Source organism: Triticum aestivum, chromosome 5B, assembly GCF_018294505.1.
Source record: "Triticum aestivum cultivar Chinese Spring chromosome 5B, IWGSC CS RefSeq v2.1, whole genome shotgun sequence".
Lineage (NCBI taxonomy): Eukaryota > Viridiplantae > Streptophyta > Magnoliopsida > Poales > Poaceae > Triticum > Triticum aestivum.
In genome coordinates, this window is record NC_057807.1 from 137,661,792 (window position 1) to 137,681,985 (window position 20,194).

General features: G+C 46.1%; 1 protein-coding gene across 6 annotated transcripts in view; it reads left to right on the top strand.

Moving 5' to 3' along the window:
* The first annotated feature begins 19,743 nt into the window (after positions 1–19,743).
* Positions 19,744–20,194, top strand: part of LOC123110831 (bifunctional 3-dehydroquinate dehydratase/shikimate dehydrogenase, chloroplastic) — a 4,524-nt gene continuing 4,073 nt past the window's right edge. For all 6 annotated transcript variants that reach the window (XR_006453719.1, XR_006453720.1, XR_006453718.1 and 3 more), the window contains exon 1: positions 19,744–20,111. Coding sequence is in view for 3 of the 6 variants with exons in the window: in XM_044531451.1 (XP_044387386.1) it covers positions 19,861–20,111 (251 nt within the window). In the remaining 3 variants the exon portion in view is untranslated. The remainder of the gene's footprint in view (positions 20,112–20,194) is intronic.

Consider the following 20,194-nt stretch of genomic DNA (forward strand, 5'->3'; position numbering starts at 1 on the left):
CGTAGAGGTCACCAACCGGGCGGTAGCGAAGGAGCTCCCGCGACATGAGCAGAGCGGCCTGCACGTCCGCCTGGCCGCGACGCGCATGGGATGACGAAGCTGCTGGGGCCAGTGACGGAGAAGCGGTGCGGCCATCACGGTGAACCAACGGGTGCAGCAATGAAGCTTGTTGCTCGTGGCCGGCAGGGGCCATGGCGGCCTTGGCCACCGGAGAAGGAGCGCGACGGGCACAACCGTCACCCGCCGGAGTCATCTGAGCGATGCGAGCGACGACTACAACCCGACACTCGGCGCGAGCCCGGCGGGCGTCGGCCATGGAGGTGTCAGAGTGGTGGTGGATCGATCAACAGAAGAGAGGATCCGACGCACCCCTACCTGGTGTGCCAAATGTCGGATTATGGGATCTGCAAACCCTTGAGAGGTTCGAACTCTGGGGTGCGTGCGGAGATCTCAACCTATCTAGCCTGCCTACTAACGATCCTCCTAAGCCTAGCACGTCAAGCTCAAAGGGATAAAGAGACACGACAGTTTTATCCTGGTTCGGGCCACCATTGTGGTGTAATACCCTACTCCAGCGTTTTGGTGGATTGCCTCGAAGGGCTAAGGATGAGCTAGTACAGTGGACGAACAAGCCTCGGGAGGTGAGGTGTTCTTGAGATGCTGTGGTGTATGCTAGTTCTACTTGATCTTCTTCCGTCCCCCATTCTATGTTAGTGGCTAGTCCTATTTATAGTGGTCTTGGTCCTCTTCCCAAATATGAGCGGGAAGGGATCCCACAACGGCCGGATTTGAAAGGGGACAAGTAGTGCAGTCTATCCTGACAAAAGTAGTCTTCACCTGCGAAAAGCCTCTGGTCGTGACGCTGCGGTGGGTTCGTCGATGACCTCCGTCCTGCCGTCTTGGCGGTCTTGGTCTGGTTGCACTGAAATGGAAACCTTTGGCTGATTCCTTGGGACTCCGCGCCTGTGGCTTGCCCCCCTTGCACCGAATAGGAAACCTACACTCTGCGCCCGCCTGGCGCCCGCCTGGCCTTGGTCGCCATGGCTCACGGCAGCTGAGCCTCGTGAGGTAACCTGCATAGCACTCTCCTCCCCTCAAGAGCCTAGCCTGAAGAGGCCGATCCCCTCGGGGCTCTTGGCGCTGCCTGCCTCGCGAGGCTTGGCCCCTCGCGAGGGTCTTGCGGTGTTGGTCCTGCAGCTGGGCCGTACCAGGCCGTCGATGGAGCCATGTGGTGGGCCGCAGGCAGGCAGGGCTAGATACCCCCAAATCTAGGACGCCGACATTACTAAATTTCAAGGTATAAGTGTTCTCCCTGAGTATGCACCGTTGCTACAGTTCGTCATGCCGAGACACCACATGATGATCGGGTGTGATAAGCTCTACGTTCACATACAATGGGTGCAAGCCAGTTTTGCACACGCAGAATACTCGGGTTAAACTTGACGAGCCTAGCATATGCAGATATGGCCTCAGAACACTGGAGACCGAAAGGTCGAGCGTGAATCATATAGTAGATATGATCAACATAGTGATGTTCACCATTGGAAACTACTCCATCTCACGTGATGATCGGACATGGTTTAGTTGATTTGGATCACGTGATCATTTAGATGACTAGAGGGGTGCTATCTAAGTGGGAGTTCTTAAGTAATATGATTAATTGAACTTTAATTTATCATGAACTTAGTCCTGATAGTATTTTGCAAATTATGTTGTAGATCAATAGCTCGCGTTATAGCTTCCCTATGTTTTTTATATGTTCCTAGAGAAAACTAAGTTGAAAGATAATAGTAGCAATGATGCGGACTGGGTCCGTGATCTGAGGTGTATCCTCATTGCTGCACAGAAGAATTATGTCCTTGATGCACTGCTAGGTGACAGACCTATTGCAGGAGCAGATGCAGACGTTATGAACGTTTGGCTAGCTCAATATGATGACTACTTGATAGTTTAGTGCACCATGCTTTACGGCTTAGAACCAGGACTTCAAAAACGTTTTTGAAACGTCACAGAGCATATAAGATGTTCCAAGAGTTGAAATTGGTACTTTAGATTCATGCCCGTGTCAAGAGGTATGAGACCTCTGGCAACTACTTTGCCTAAAAGATGGAGGAGAATTGCTCAACTAGTGAGCATGTGCTCAGAATTTCTGGGTACTACAATCACTTGAATCAAGTGGGAGTTAATCTTCCAGATAATATAGTGATTGATAGAGTTCTCTAGTCACTTCACCAAGTTACTGGAACTTCGTGATGAACTATAGTATGGAAGGGATGACGAAAATAATTTCCGAGCTCTTCGTGATGTTGAAATCGACGAAGGTAGAAATCAAGAAAAAGCATCAAGTGTTGATGATTGACAAGACCACTAGTTTCAAGAAAAGGTCAAAGGGAAAGAAAGGGAACTTCAAGAAGAATGGCAAGCAAGTTGTCACTCCCGTGAAGAAGCCCAAAGCTGGACCTAAGCCTGAAACTAAGTGCTTATACTACAAAGGAAATGGTCACTGGAAGAGGAGTTACCCCAAATGTTTGGTGGATAAGAAGGATGACAAAGTGAACAAAGGTATATTTGATATACATGTTATTGATGTGTACTTCACTAGTGTTTATAGTAACCGCTGGGTATTTGATACATGTTCAGTTGCTAAGATTAGTAACTCAAAACAGGAGTAACAAAATAAACAGAGACTAGTTGAGGGTGAAGTGACGATGTGTGTTGGAAGTGGTCCCAAGATTGATATGATCATCATCGAGCACTCCCTATACTTTCGTGATTAGTGTTGAACCTAAATAAATGTTATTTGGTGTTTGCGTTGAGCATGAATATGATTAGATCATGTTTATTGCAATACGGTTATTCATTTAAGACAGAGAATAATTGTTATTCTTTTTACATGAATAAAACCTTCTATGGTCATACACCCAATGTTGATGGTTTATCGAATCTCGATCGTAGTGATACACATATTCATAATATGATGCCAAAAGATGCAAAGTTAATAATGATAGTACAACTTATTTGTGGCACTGCCATCTGGGTCATATCGGTGTAAAGCGCATGAAGAAACTCCATAAAAATGGACTTTTGGAATCACTTGATTATGAAACATTTGATACTTGCGAACCGTGCCTTATAGGCAAGATGACTAAAACTCCGTTCTCCGGAACAATGGAACGAGCTAATGACTTATTGGAAATAATACATACCGATGTATGCAATCCGATGAATGTTGAGGCTCGTGGCGGGTATCGTTATTTTCTGACCTTCGTAGATGATTTGAGCAGATATGGGTATATCTACTTAATGAAACACAAGTCTGAAACATTTGAAAAGTTCAAAGAATTTCAAAGTGAAGTGGAGAATCATCGTAACAAGAAAATAAAGTTTCTACGATCTGATCATGGAAGAGAATATTTGAGTTACAAGTTTGGCCTTCATTTAAAACAATGTGGAATAGTTTCACAGCTCACGCCACCTGGAACACCACAGCATAATGGTGTGTCCGAACATTTTAACCGCACTTTATTGGATGGGGTGCGATCTATGATGTCTCTTACCGGTTTACCACTATCGTTTTGGGGTTATGCATTAGAGACAGTTGCATTCACTTTAAACAGAGCACAATCAAAAATCTGTTGAGACGACGCCTTATGAACTGTGGTTTGGCAAGAAACCAAAGTTGTCATTTCTTAAAGTTTGGGGCTGCGATGCTTATGTGAAAAAGCTTCAACCTGATAAGCTCGAACCCAAATCGGAGAAGTGCGTCTTCATAGGATACCCAAAGGAAATTGTTGGGTACACCTTCTATCACAGATCCGAAGGCAAAAATATTTGTTGCTAAAAATGGATCCTTTCTAGAGAAGGAGTTTCTCTCGAAAGAAGTGAGTGGGAGGAAAGTAGAACTTGATGAGGTAATTGTACCTTCTCCCGAATTGGAGTGTAGTTCATCACAGAAATCAGTTCCAGTGATTCCTACACCAATTAGTGAGGAAGCTAATGATGATGATCATGAAACTTCAGATCAAGTTACTACCGAACCTCGTGTTGGAAATATGCCCTAGAGGCAATAATAAAAGGATTATTATTATATTTCCTTGTTCATGATAATTGTCTTTATTCATGCTATAACTGTATTATCAGGAAACCGTAATACACGTGTGAATACATAGACCATAATATGTCCCTAGTAAGCCTCTAGTTGACTAGCTCGTTGATCGACAGATAGTCATGGTTTCCTGACTATGGACATTAGATGTCGTTGATAACGGGATCACATCATTAGGATAATGATGTGATGGACAAGACCCAATCCTAAGCATAGCACAAGATCGTGTAGTTCGTTTTGCTAGAGCTTTTCCAATGTCAAATATCTTTTCCTTAGACCATGAGATCGTGTAACTCCCGGATACCGTAGGAGTGCTTTGGGTGTTCCAAATGTCACAACATAACTGGGTGACTATAAAGGTGCACTACAGGTATCTCCGAAAGTGTCTGTTGGGTTGACACGGATCGAGACTGGGATTTGTCACTCCGTATGACAGAGAGGTATCTCTGGGCCCACTCGGTAATGCATCATCATAATGAGCTCAAAGTGACCAAGTGTTTGGTCACGGGATCATGCATTACGGTACGAGTAAAGTGACTTGCCGGTAACGAGAATGAATGAGGTATTGGGATACCGACGATCGAGTCTCGGGCAAGTAACGTACCGATTGACAAAGGGAATTGTATACGGGGTTGATCGAATCCTCGACATCGTGGTTCATCCGATGAAATCATCGTGGAACATGTGGGAGCCAACATGGGTATCCAGATCCCGCTGTTGGTTATTGGCCGGAGAGCTGTCTCGGTCATGTCTGCATGATTCCCGAACCCGTAGGGTTTACACACTTAAGGTTCGGTGACGCTAGGGTTATCAGGAAGACTTGTATGTGATTAACGAATGTTGTTTGGAGTCCGGGATGAGATCCCGGAGGTCACGAGGAGTTCCGGAATAGTCCGGAGGTGAAGATTTATATATAGGAAGTGTTGTTTCGGCTATCGGGTAAGTTTCGGGGTCACCCGGTATTGTACCGGGACCACCGGAAGGGTCCCGGGGGTCCACCGGGTGGGGCCATCCATCCCGGAGGGCCCTGTGGGCTGAAGTGGGGAGGGTACCAGCCCCTGGTGGGCTGGTGTGCCCCCCGGGCCCCCCTCTGCGCCTAGGGTTGGGAACCCTAGGGGAGGGGCGCCTCCACTTGCCTTGGGGGGCACTCCACCCCCTTGGCCGCCGCCCCCCCTAGAGATCCCATCTCTAGGGCCGGCTACCCCCCTGGGGGCCTATATAAAGGAGGGGGGATGGAGGGCAGTCGGACCCTTGAGTCTTGGCGCCTCCCTCCCCCTGCTACACCTCTTCCTCCTCCCGCGGTTGCTTGGCGAAGCCCTGCCGGAGTACTGCTTCTCCACCACCACCACGCCGTCGTGCTGCTGCTAGAGTCTTCTTCCTCAACCTCTCCTTCCCCCTTGCTGGATCAAGAAGGAGGAGACGTCATCCGCTCCGTACGTGTGTTGAACGCGGATGTGCTGTCCATTCAGCACTTGGTCATCGGTGATTTGGATCACGGCGAGTACGACTCCATCATTCCCGTTCTCTTGAACGCTTCCGCCTGCGATCTACAAGGGTATGTAGATGCACTCCTATCACTCGTTGCTTAGACGAACTCATAGATGGATCTTGGTGAAACCGTAGGAAATTTTTTAATTTTCTGCAACATTCCCCAACAGTGGCATCATGAGCTAGGTCTATGCGTAGTTCTCTATTGCACGAGTAGAACACAATTTTGTTGTGGGCGTAGATGTTGTCAACTCTCTTGCCGCTACTAGTCTTATTTTGCTTCAGCGGTATTGTGGGATGAAGCGGCCCAGACCGACCTTACACGTACGCTTACGTGAGACAGGTTCCACCGACTGACATGCACTAGTTGCATAAGGTGGCTAGCGGGTGTCTGTCTCTCCCACTTTAGTTGGAGCGGATTCGACGAAAAGGGTCCTTATGAAGGGTAAATAGAAGTTGACAAATCACATTGTGGCTTTAACGTAGGTAAGAAAACGTTCTTGCTAGATCACCTATAGAAGCCACGTAAAAACTTGCAACAACAATTAGAGGACGTCTAACTTGTTTTTGCAGCAAGTGTCTTGTGATGTGATATGGCCAAAAGTTGTGATGAATGATGAATGATATATTGTGATGTATGAGATCATGTTCTTGTAATAGGAATCATGACTTGCATGTCAATGAGTATGACAACCGGCAGGAGCCATAGGAGTTGTCTTTATTTTTTGTATGACCTGCGTGTCATTGAAGAACGCCATGTAAATTACTTTACTTTATTGCTAAACGTGTTAGCCATAGAAGTAGAAGTAGTCGTTGGCGTGACAACTTCATGAAGACACGATGATGGAGATCATGATGATGGAGATCATGGTGTCATGCCGGTGACGAAGATGATCATGGAGCCCCAAAGATGGAGATCAAAGGAGCTATATGATATTGGCCATATCATGTCACTACTATATAATTGCATGTGATGTTTATTATGTTTATGCATATTGTTTACTTAGAACGACGGTAGTAAATAAGATGATCCCTTACAACAATTTCAAGAAGTGTTCTCCCCTAACTGTGCACCGTTGCTAAAGTTCGTCGTTTCGAAGCACCACGTGATGATCGGGTGTGATAGATTCTTACGTTCACATACAACGGGTGTAAGACAGTTTTACACATGCAAAAACACTTAGGGTTAACTTGACGAGCCTAGCATGTACAGACATGGCCTCGGAACACAGAGACCGAAAGGTCGAACATGAGTCATATGGAAGATACGATCAATATGGAGATGTTCACCGATGATGACTAGTTCGTCTCACGTGATGATCGGACACGGCCTAGTCGACTCGGATCGTGTAACACTTAGATGACTAGAGGGATGTCTAATCTAAGTGGGAGTTCATTAAAATAATTTGATTAGATGAACTTAATTATCATGAACTTAGTCTAAAACCTTTGCAAATATGTCTTGTAGATCAAATGGCCAACGCTCATGTCAACATGAACTTCAACGCGTTCCTAGAGAAAACCAAGCTGAAAGATGATGGCAGCAACTATACGGACTGGGTCCGGAACCTGAGGATCATCCTCATAGCTTCCAAGAAAGCATATGTCCTAGATGGACCGCTAGGTGAAGCACCCATCCCAGAGAACCAAGACGTTATGAACGCTTGGCAGTCACGTGCTGATGATTACTCCCTCGTTCAGTGCGGCATGCTTTACAGCTTAGAACCGGGGCTCCAAAAGCATTTTGAGCAACACGGAGCATATGAGATGTTCGAGGAGCTGAAAATGGTTTTCCAAGCTCATGCCCGGGTCGAGAGATATCAAGTCTCCGACAAGTTCTACAGTTGTAACATGGAGGAAAATAGTTCTGTCAGTGAGCACATACTCAAAATGTCTGGGTTGCACAACCGCCTGTCCCAGCTGGACATTAACCTCTCGGACGAGGCTGTCATTGACAGAATCCTTCAGTCGCTCCCACCGAGCTATAAGAGCTTTGTGATGAACTACAATATGCAGGGGATGGTGAAAACTATTCCTGAAGTATTTTCAATGCTGAAGTCGGCAGAGGTAGAAATCAAGAAAGAACATCAAGTGTTGATGGTCAATAAAACCACCAAGTTCAAGAAGGGCAAGGGTAAGAAGAACTTCAAGAAGGACGGCAAGGATGTTGCCGCGCCTGGTAAACCAGTTGCCAGGAAGAAGTCAAGCAATGGACCCAAGCCTGAGACTGGGTGCTTTTATTGCAAAGGAAAGGGTCACTGGAAGCGGAACTGCCCCAAATACTTAGCGGACAAGAAGGCCGGCAACACTAAAGGTATATTTGATATACATGTAATTGATGTGTACCTTACCAGTACTCGTAGTAACTCCTGGGTATTTGATACCGGTGTCATTGCTCATATTTGTAACTCACAGCAGGAGCTGCGGAATAAGCGGAGACTGGCGAAGGACGAGGTGACGATGCGCGTCAGGAATGGTTCCAAGGTCGATGTGATCGCCGTCGGCACGCTACCTCTACATTTACCTACGGGATTAGTTTTAAACCTTAATAATTGTTATTTAGTGCCAAGTTTGAGCATGAACATTGTATTTGGATCTCGTTTGATACGAGATGGCTACTCATTTAAATCCGAGAATAATGGTTGTTCTATTTATATGAGAGATATGTTTTATGGTCATGCCCCGATGGTCAATGGTTTATTCTTAATGAATCTCGAGCATAATATTACACATATTCATAGTGTGAATACCAAAAGATGTAAAGTTGATAACGATAGTCCCACATACTTGTGGCACTGCCGCCTTGGTCACATTGGTGTCAAGCGCATGAAGAAGCTCCATGCTGATGGACTTTTAGAGTCTCTCGATTATGAATCATTTGACACATGCGAACCATGCCTCATGGGCAAAATGACCAAGACTCCGTTCTCTGGAACAATGGAGCGAGCAACCAACTTATTGGAAATCATACATACCGATGTGTGCGGTCCAATGAGAGTTGAGGCTCGCGGAGGATATCGTTATGTTCTCACTCTCACTGATGACTTGAGTAGATATGGGTATGTCTACTTAATGAAACACAAGTCTGAGACCTTTGAAAAGTTCAAGGAATTTCAGAATGAGGTAGAGAATCAACGTGACCGAAAGATAAAGTTCCTACGATCAGATCGTGGAGGAGAATATTTAAGTCACGAATTTGGTACACACATAAGGAAATGTGGAATCGTTTCGCAACTCATGCCGCCTGGAACACCTCAGCGTAACGGTGTGTCCGAACGTCGTAATCGCACTCTATTGGATATGGTGCGGTCTATGATGTCTCTTACCGATTTACCGCTATCATTTTGGGGATACGCTCTAGAGACAGCTACATTCACTTTAAATAGGGCACCGTATAAATCCGTTGAGACGACACCGTATGAATTATGGTTTGGGAAGAAAGCTAAGCTGTCGTTTCTAAAAGTTTGGGGATGCGATGCTTATGTCAAGAAACTTCAACCTGAAAAGCTCGAACCCAAGTCGGAAAAATGCGTCTTCAAAGGATACCCTAAGGAAACCATTGGGTATACCTTCTACTTAAGATCCGAGGGCAAGATCTTTGTTGCCAAGAACGGATCCTTTCTGGAAAAAGAGTTTCTCTCGAAAGAAGTAAGTGGGAGGAAAGTAGAACTCGATGAAGTACTACCTCTTGAACAGGAAAGTAGTACAGCTCAGGAAAATGTTCCTGTGATGCCTACACCGACTGGAGAGGAAAATAATGATGATGATCAAGGTACTTCGGATCAAGTTGCTACTGAACTTCGTAGGTCCACAAGGACACGTTCCGCACCAGAGTGGTACGGCAACCCTGTCCTGGAAATCATGTTGTTAGACAACGGTGAACCTTCGAACTATGAAGAAGCGATGGCGGGCCCAGATTCCAACAAATGGCTTGAAGCCATGCGATCCGAGATAGAATCCATGTATGAAAACAAAGTATGGACTTTGACAGACTTGCCCGATGATCGGCGAGCGATAGAAAACAAATGGATCTTTAAGAAGAAGACGGACGCAGATGGAAATGTTACCATCTATAAAGCTCGACTTGTCGCTAAGGGTTATCGACAAGTTCAAGGGGTTGACTACGATGAGACATTCTCTCCCGTAGCGAAGCTGAAGTCCGTCCGAATCATGTTAGCAATTGCCGCATACTATGATTATGAGATATGGCAGATGGACGTCAAAATGGCATTCCTTAACGGACATCTTAAGGAAGAACTGTATATGATGCAGCCGGAAGGTTTTGTCGATCCTAAAGATGCTAACAAAGTATGCAAGCTCCAGCGATCCATTTATGGGTTGGTGCAAGCATCTCGGAGTTGGAACATTCCCTTTGATGAGATGATCAAAGCGTTTGGGTTTATGCAGACTTATGGAGAAGCCTGCGTTTACAAGAAAGTGAGTGGGAGCTCTGTAGCATTTCTCATATTATATGTAGATGACATACTCTTGATGGGAAATGATATAGAACTTTTGGACAGCATTAAGGCCTACTTGAATAAGTGTTTTTCAATGAAGGACCATGGAGAAGCTGCTTACATATTAGGCATCAAGATCTATAGGGATAGATCGAGACGCCTCATAGGTCTTTCACAAAGCACATACCTTGATAAGATTTTGAAGAAGTTCAGAATGGATCAGTCCAAGAAAGGGTTCTTGCCTGTATTGCAAGGTGTGAGATTGAGCTCGGCTCAATGCCCGACCACGGCAAAAGATAAAGAAGAGATGAGTGTCATCCCCTATGCTTCAGCCATAGGATCTATTATGTATGCCATGCTGTGTACCAGACCTGATGTAAACCTTGCCTTAAGTTTGGTAGGAAGGTACCAAAGTAATCCCGGCAAGGAACACTGGGCAGCGGTCAAGAATATCCTGAAGTACCTGAAAAGGACAAAGGACATGTTTCTCGTTTATGGAGGTGACGAAGAGCTCGTCGTAAAGGGTTACGTCGACACTAGCTTCGACATAGATCTGGATGACTCTAAGTCACAAACCGGATACGTGTATATGTTGAATGGTGGAGCAGTAAGCTGGTGCAGCTGCAAGCAGAGCGTCGTGGCGGGATCTACATGTGAAGCGGAGTACATGGCAGCCTCGGAGGCAGCGCATGAAGCAATTTGGGTGAAGGAGTTCATCACCGACCCAGGAGTCATACCCAATGCGTCGGGGCCGATCAAACTCTTCTGTGACAACATTGGAGCCATTGCCCTTGCCAAGGAGCCCAGGTCTCACAAGAAGACCAGGCACATCAAGCGTCGTTTCAACTCCATCCGTGAAAATGTTCAAGATGGAGACATAGATATTTGCAAAGTACATACGGATCTGAGTGTCGCAGATCCGTTGACTAAACCTCTCTCGCGAGCAAAACATGATCAACACCAGAACTCTATGTGTGTTCGATTCATCACAATGTAACTAGATTATTGACTCTAGTGCAAGTGGGAGACAGTTGGAAATATGCCCTAGAGGCAATAATAAAAGGATTATTATTATATTTCCTTGTTCATGATAATTGTCTTTATTCATGCTATAACTGTATTATCAGGAAATCGTAATACACGTGTGAATACATAGACCATAATATGTCCCTAGTAAGCCTCTAGTTGACTAGCTCGTTGATCGACAGATAGTCATGGTTTCCTGACTATGGACATTAGATGTCGTTGATAACGGGATCACATCATTAGGAGAATGATGTGATGGACAAGACCCAATCCTAAGCATAGCACAAGATCATGTAGTTCGTTTTGCTAGAGCTTTTCCAATGTCAAGTATCTTTTCCTTAGACCATGAGATCGTGTAACTCTCGGATACCGTAGGAGTGCTTTGGGTGTTCCAAACGTCACAACGTAACTGGGTGACTATAAAGGTGCACTACAGGTATCTCCGAAAGTGTCTGTTGGGTTGACACGGATCGAGACTGGGATTTCTCACTCCGTATGACAGAAAGGTATCTCTGGGCCCACTCGGTAATGCATCATCATAATGAGATCAAAGTGACCAAGTGTTTGGTCACGGGATCATGCATTACGGTACGAGTAAAGTGACTTGCCGGTAACGAGACTGAACGAGGTATTGGGATACCGACGATCGAGTCTCGGGCAAGTAACGTACCGATTGACAAAGGGAATTGTATATGGGGTTGATCGAATCCTCGACATCGTGGTTCATCCGATGAAATCATCGTGGAACATCTGGGAGCCAACATGGGTATCCAGATCCCGCTGTTGGTTATTGGCCGGAGAGTTGTCTCGGTCATGTCTGCATGATTCCCGAACCCGTAGGGTCTACACACTTAAGGTTCGCTGACGCTAGGATTATTAGGAAGACTTGTATGTGATTACCGAATGTTGTTCGGCGTCCCGGATGAGATCCCGGACGTCACGAGGAGTTCCGGAATAGTCCGGAGGTGAAAAATTATATATAGGAAGTGCTGTTTCGGCCATCGGGAAAGTTTCGGGGTCACCCGGTAATGTACCGGGACCACCGGAAGGGTCCCGGGGGTCCACCGGGTGGGGCCACCCATCCCGGAGGGCCCCGTGGGCTGAAGTGGGGAGGGGACCAGCCCCTGGTGGGCTGGTGCCCCCCCTTGGGCCCTCCTCTGCGCCTAGGGTTGGGAACCCTAGGGGAGGGGGCGCCTCCACTTGCCTTGGGGGGCACTCCACCCCCTTGGCCGCCCCCCCTAGAGATCCCATCTCTAGGGCCGGCTACCCCCCTGGGGGCCTATATAAAGGAGGGGGAGGGAGGGCAGCCGGACCCTTGAGTCTTGGCGCCTCCCTCCCCCTGCTACACCTCTTCCTCCTCCCGCGGTTGCTTGGCGAAGCCCTGCCGGAGTACTGCTTCTCCACCACCACCACGCTGTCATGCTGCTGCTGGAGTCTTCTTCCTCAACCTCTCCTTCCCCCTTGCTGGATCAAGAAGGAGGAGACGTCATCCGCTCCGCACGTGTGTTGAACGCGGAGGTGCTGTCCGTTCAACACTTGGTCATCGGTGATTTGGATCACGGCAATTACGACTCCATCATCCCCATTCTCTTGAACACTTCCGCTCGTGATCTACAAGCGTATGTAGATGCACTCCTATCACTCGTTGCTTAGACGAACTCATAGATGGATCTTGGTGAAACCGTAGGAAAAATTTTAATTTTCTGCAACGTTCCCCAACACCTCATAGGTCTTCTGGAGTACGGTCCGCACCAGAGTGGTACGGTAATCCTGTTCTGGAAGTCATGTTACTATACCATGATGAACCTATGAACTATGAGGAAGCGATGATGAGCCCAGATTCTGCGAAATGGCTTGAGGCCATGAAATCGGAGATGGGATCCATGTATGAGAACAAAAGTGTGGACCTTGGTGGACTTGCCCGATGATCGGCAAGCCATAGAAAATAAATGGATCTTCAAGAGGAAGACGGACGCTGATAATAGTGTGACTATCTACAAAGCTCGACTTGTCGCGAAAGGTTTTCGACAAGTTCAAGGTGTTGACTACAATGAGATTTTCTCAATTGTAGCGATGCGTAATCCATCCAAATCATGTTCGCAGTTGCCATATTTTATGAAATCTGGCAAGTGGATGTCAAAACTGAATTCTTTAAATATTTCTTAAAGAAGAGTTGTATATGATGCAACCAGAAGGTTTTTTCGATCCAGAGGGTGCTAACAAAGTGTGCAAGCTCTAGCGATCCATTTATGGACTGGTGCAAGCCTCTCGGAATTGGAATAAACGCTTTGATAGCGTGATCAAAGCTTATGGTTTTATACAGACTTTTGGAGAAGCTTGTATTTACAAGAAAGTGAGTGGGAGCTCTGTAGCATTTCTAATATTATATGTGGATGGCATATTGTTGATTGGATATGATATAGAATTTCTGGATAGCATAAAGGGATACTTGATAAGAGTTTTTTCAAAGAAAGACCTCAGTGAAGCTGCTTACATATTAGGCATCAAGATTTATAGAGATAGATCAAGACGCTTGATAAGATTTTTCAATGAGTATATACCTTGACAAGTTTTTGAAAGAGTTCAAAATGGATCAGTCAAAGAAGGAGTTCTTGTCTGTATTACAAGGTGTAAAGTTGAGTAAGACTCAAAGCCTGACCATGGCAGAAGATAGAAAGAGAATGAAAGTCATTCCCTATGCCTCAGTCATAGGTTCTATAAAGTATGCTATGTTGTGTACCAGACCTATTGTGTACCTTGCCATGATTTTCGCAAGGGAGTACAATAGTGATCTAAGAGTAGATCACTGGACAGCGGTCAAAATTATCCTTAGTGAGGACTAAGGAAATGTTTCTCGGTGATGGGGGTGATAAAGAGTTCGTCGTAAAGAGTTACGTCGATGCAAGCTTTTACACCGATCCAGATGACTCTAAGTCTCAATCTGGATACATATTGAAAGTGGGAGCAATTAGCTAGAGTAGCTCCATGCAGAGCATTGTAGACATAGAATATTTGCAAAATACATACGACTCTGATTGTGACAGACCCATTGACTAAACTTCTCTCACGAGCCAAACATGATCACACCTTAGTACTCTTTGGATGTTAATCGCATAGCGATGTGAACTAGATTATTGACTCTAGTAAACCCTTTGGGTGTTCGTCACATGGCGATGTGAACTATGGGTGTTAATCACATACAGATGTGAAGTATTGGTGTTAAATCACATGGCGATGTGAACTAGATTATTGACTCTAGTGCAAGTGGGAGACTGAAGGAAATATGCCCTAGAGACAATAATAAAGTTATTATTTATTTCCTTATTTCATGATAAATGTTTATTATTCATGCTAGAATTGTATTAACCGAAAACTTAGTACATGTGTGAATACATAGACAAAACAAAGTGTCCCTAGTATGCCTCTACTTGACTAGCTCGTTAATCAAAGATGGTTATGTTTCCTAACCATAGACATGTGTTGTCATTTGATGAACGGGATCACATCATTAGGATAATGATGTGATGGACATGACCCATCCGTTAGCTTAGCATTATGATCGTAACAGTTTCTTTGCTACGGCTTTCTTCATGACTTATACAAGTTCCTCAGACTATGAGATTATGCAACTCCCGAATACCGGAGGAACACTTTGTGTGCTATAAAACATCACAACATAAATGGCTGATTATAAAGGTGCTCTATAGGTGTCTCCGAAGGTGTTTGTTCTGTTGGCATAGATCGAGATTAGGATTTGTCACTCCGTGTTTCGGAGAGGTATCTTTGGGCCCTCTCGGTAATACTCATCACTATAAGTCTTGCAAGCATTGTAACTAATGAGTTAGTTGCGGGATGAAGTATTACGGAACAAGTAAAGAGACTTGCCGGTAACGAGATTGAACTAGGTATGATGATACCGACGATTGAATCTCGGGCAAGTAACATACCGATGACAAAGGGAACAACGTATGTTGTTATGCGGTTTGACCGATAAAGATCTTCGTAGAATTTGTAGGAACCAATATGAACATCCAGGTTCCGCTATTGGTTATTGACTGGAGACATGTCTCGGTCATGTCTACATAGTTCTCGAACTCGTAGGGTCCGCACGCTTAACGTTCGATGACGATTGATATTATGAGTTTATGTGATATGATGTAACGAAGGTTGTTCGGAGTCCCGGATGTGATCACGAACATGGCGAGGAGTCTCAAAATGGTCGAGACATAAAGATTGATATATTGGACGGCTATGTTCAGACACCGGAAGTGTTTCGGATAAAACCGGAGTACCGGGGTTACCGGAACCCCACAGGGGGGTTATTGGGCCTCATGGGCCAAGTGGTGGAACAGAGGAGGCAGGCCAAGGTGGGGCGCGCGCCCCCTAGCCCAAACCGATTTCGACTAGGCCCTCCCCTTTCCTTCTCTCCTTCCCCTCCTTCCTTCCCCTCCTAGTTGGACTAGGAAAGGAGGAACCTACTCCTACTTGGAGTAGGATTCCTCCCCCTTGGGGCGCACCCCTTGAGGCCGGCCGACCCCCTCCTCCACTCCTTTATATACGGGGAGGGGTCACCCCATAGACACACAAATTGATCTTTTAGCCGTGTGCGGTGCCCCCTCCACAGATTTCCACCTCGGTCATATCGTCGTAGTGCTTAGGCGAAGCCCTGCGCCAGTAACTTCATCATCACCGTCACCATGCCGTCATGCTGATGAAACTCTCCCTCGACCTCAGCTGGATCTAGAGTTCGTGGGACGTCACCGAGCTGAACGTGTGCAGATCGCGGAGGTGTCGTACCTTCGGTGCTACGATCGGTCGGATCGTGGACTACATCAACCGCATTGTCATAATGCTTCCGCTTTCGGTCTACGAGGGTACGTGGACAACACTCTCCCCTCTCGTTGCTATGCATCACCTAGATGGATCTTGCGTGATCGTAGGATCTTTTTTTGAAATTACCGCATTCCCCAACAGTCAAGGGTGGCCCATGAGGGAGCGACAAGCCTGCTAGGGCCGCCCTAGGGGGAGGGCACGCCCCCTAGATTTGTCGCTTGCTCGTGAGTCTACTGGTCCTTCCTGGACGCTTCGGGGGTCTCTTTTTGTCCATAAAAAATTGCCATAACTTTTCAGCCCATTCCGAGAACTTTTATTTCTACACAAAAAATAACACCACAATAGTTCTGCTGAAAATAGCATTAGTCCGGGTTAGTAATTCCACTCAAATCATACCAAAAACATATAAAATTGTTGTAAACATCGCATGAATACTTCATAAATTATAGATACGTTGGAGACGTGTCAACATCCCAAGCTTAATTCCCGCTCATCCTCAAGTAGGTAAATGATACAAAAAATAGTTTATGAAGTGTGAATGCTAGCATAGTGCATAAGTTTGATTAATGATAATTTCAATCACTTTTCCTAGCATCATAAACAACAACTCTTTCTTATAAATCTCATCTTGATAAAGTAGCAATCAATTCACATGTTATGGTTCAAGCAATGCATTCTCTTGAAACTTAACAACCTATGTTTTTAGTCACCGAACAATTTTAATGCATCTTATTTTCAACAAAGTCTAAGTAAGAGCTCCACATACTCAATTATCATATAGTCTTCTATGATTGCTAATACTCAAAGCATATTTTATAACAAATAACATCTATCGAACACAGAGCAAGATACGGGCTTAATATTTCGCCTCCCAACTTATTTATCATAGAGATAATTGTCAACAATAACAATTCATGATCAAATATATTTGTATGGCCATATGTGCCTTGATCTTTCCACACCACATGATGCTTCCCAACTAAAGAATAGGTTGGAATAAGAAATTGACTCACAAAAATAAAATCCATGGTTATACCAAGAACGTGCTGGATCACGAACATGAGAGAGATATATCAAAGACATAGCAATAGAGGGGAAAACACCATATGATCCGACTATATTAACAAAGCCCATGGCTACATCAAGACTATGCCGGATCAAGAACACGAGAGAGATATCAAACACATAGCTGCTGGTACACACCCTCAGCTCCGAGGGTGAACTACTCCCTCCTCGTCATGGAGATCGTCGGGATGATAAAGATGGTCTCCAGTGATGATTTTCCCCTCCGGCAGGGTGCCAGAGAAGGACTCCAGATGAGATCGATTCGGTACAGAGACTTGCGGTGGTGGAGTGGAAGTTCTTGGTTTCTTTCTGGATTTTCTATATTTATAGGATTGTTTGGCGTTGGTTCCACGTCATGGGGGCCCACAAGGGAGCGACAAGCCTGCCAGGGGTTCCCTAGGGGGGAGGGCACGCCCCCCAGGCTTGTCGCTCCCTCGCGAGTCTTCTAGTCCTTCCTGGAAGCTTCAGGGTCTTTTTTTGTCCACAAAAAATGATCGTAAATTTTCAGTCCATTCCGAGAAATTTTTATTTCTACGCTAAAAACAACACCACGGTAGTTCTGTTGAAAACAACGTCAGTCTGGGTTAGTTCCATTCAAATCATACCAAAACCATATAAAATTGTTGTAAACATGGCATGAATACTTCATAAATTATAGATACGTTGGAGACATATCAAGCACACCGATCCTGCGCATTCTATTTCTTCGCATTGTCTTTGCTTTCAGTATTTCCTCAGTGTTGCGAAGAACTTCCCCTTTATACTTTCTTTGTAATTGTTTTTTCTGAAGACTTTGTCGAGAACTATTATATTTTGCTACATGACATGTTTAGCTTTGTTCTTCTATCGACAAAAGATGTCAAGTCACCACTATAAATCTTCAGAACAAGCAAGAGTAATATGCCAATAATGCAGAAGTGTGATATCTCCATAAATGAAGAACCAACAAAAACTCCAACATTGAAAACATAATAGAAGGTGCATATGAAATCCATTACTTGAGCTTGTCATGAAGATAACCACAAGCTCCAAAACATACATAGAGAAAATCCAAACAAGAACCAAGAAAGATGATGCCAAGTATGCAAAGATTTGAGCTCTCTACGAACAATACGATCAAGTTACTCACTCGAGAGCCCTCCTTGCTAGTACAACTATCGATCATATAACCCGGTCTCCCAACTAACACCATGAGACCGATTAAATAGAAGACCTACCAGGGTTATACCTTTGCCTTGCACATAATTCACCTGAGCTAGATGATGACGATCTTGACCTCCTCAAGTTGGACCACCTTTCTTGATTGCACTGACTCGATGAAGACTAGTAAATTGCTCCCACATACTCCACTATGGGTGATCCTCTCTTAGGAACATCTTCACATGTCCATTAACACGAGAATGGGCGGGAAGCTTCAAGCATGTGATCTCTTCGTGATGCTCCACTTAAACTTCCACAACTCAATCTTGATGACGATCACCACTTGATGTCATCCTCCATGGGATATATGAGATATTCATTTTGATGTAAGCCTATGAAAATATATCCAACACACAAAAAATCTTCACATAGATCATGGGTCAGTACACAAAGCGTAATAGAAAATCTTACCATACCATGGGATCACATTATCCCACTCGGTACATCTCTTACACTTTGTGTGTTGATCAACTTGAATCCACTCTTTGTATTTTGACTTCATGCCCTTGTATCTTACCTTTTCTCTTCATTAAGATGATGTCTTGAAAGTAAAGATGAATGTTCACATAGTCTTCTTCTTCAAGACATGTTTGCAATAGGCTTAACTCTCACATGACCAATCTTTGAATAACTCCTTGAATAACACCTTGGTTAACGCATAATCTCCTCCTTTCAACCTTGAAGCCAACATATGGTCTTCAAGAATTGCCTATGGACAAACCCTTCAAGTATAACTCAAGGCCTAGTCCATAGAGATTGTCATTAATTACCAAAACCAAACACGGGGGCACCATGCTCTTTCAACTGGTCCACCACAATGCTCCCCATCGCGAGTCACTGGTCCGAGCGCCCAGATCTAAATCACGTATCCACCAGCTGCCCAAGGCGTCCCCTTCCACAACCACGCCAGCGCCCAGATCTAAATCACGTATCCACCAGCTGCTCAACGACTCCCAGCCATCGCAACACCTGGTTGAGATCTGCTTCAACCAAGGCCCCGCTGCACCGCGACCTCTGCCTCCCATGCCGGCTCTCTGAGAAGACTGCCACCCTCACCTCACAACCATGCTCCGCCTCTCCCAGCGCTTCACTCCGTGCGCGGCCACACCAGAGACAACCACCATGCCACCTACTTGACGAGGCTCCCCCGCGTGAAGGAGGCCCGCCGGGGCGCGCAACCCTCTCCCTCTACCTTTGACGGCCGGGCGCCGCCACCACCACCGCCGGCCAGGGAATCCAGGAGAGAAGGGGCGCTCGGGGCGGCTAGGGTTTCTCCTCCGGAGCCGCATGCGCTAGCGGACCAAGAGGGAGATGGGAACAGTTTTTGATGTGAGAAGAAACTATCATGCCTAACTTGTTAAAATTTGGGTGGTGAAGATCCTCAAAAAAAATAAAAAAATTGAGTGGTGAAGTTTTGATGATGAGTTGCCATGAGCTCATTCTATCATGAAGAGAGAAAGAAAAAAGGCTTGCCGATGGCCCTGCTCCAACGCGGGCGCGCCACGTCAGTCAGACAAGGTTCCGTTCCACCAACCGCCCGGCCCACTGAAGAAACAGGAGCGAGACCCCCGCTTCCACCAGCCGCCAGTTCCAAGAACGAGGCATCCATCCGCGAGCTGAAGCGCGCGCTCCCCTTCTCACCAACCACCGCCACGCCGCGCGGCCCATCCCCTGACGACGACGGCCATGGCGGCGGCGATGTCGGTGTCGGCCGTGGTCCCGCCGGCGGCGGCGGTGGCGCGCGCGCGGACGCTGCTCTGCGTACCCGCCACGGCGCGCGCGCCGCGGGAGATGGCGGCGGAGGTGGCTGCCGCAGCCGCTCTCGGCGCCGACCTGGCTGAACTCCGCCTCGACCGCCTAGCCGGGTTCGCCCCGCGCCGGGACCTGCCCGCGCTCCTCGCCAAGCCTCGCACGCTCCCCGCCCTCGTCACATACAGGTGGGTTTGGGTCAGGCCACCTCCCTCCGGGGATCATCTCATCTAGGCCTCTCCAGGGAGCTTCTAGGTGGATTCTTATCTGG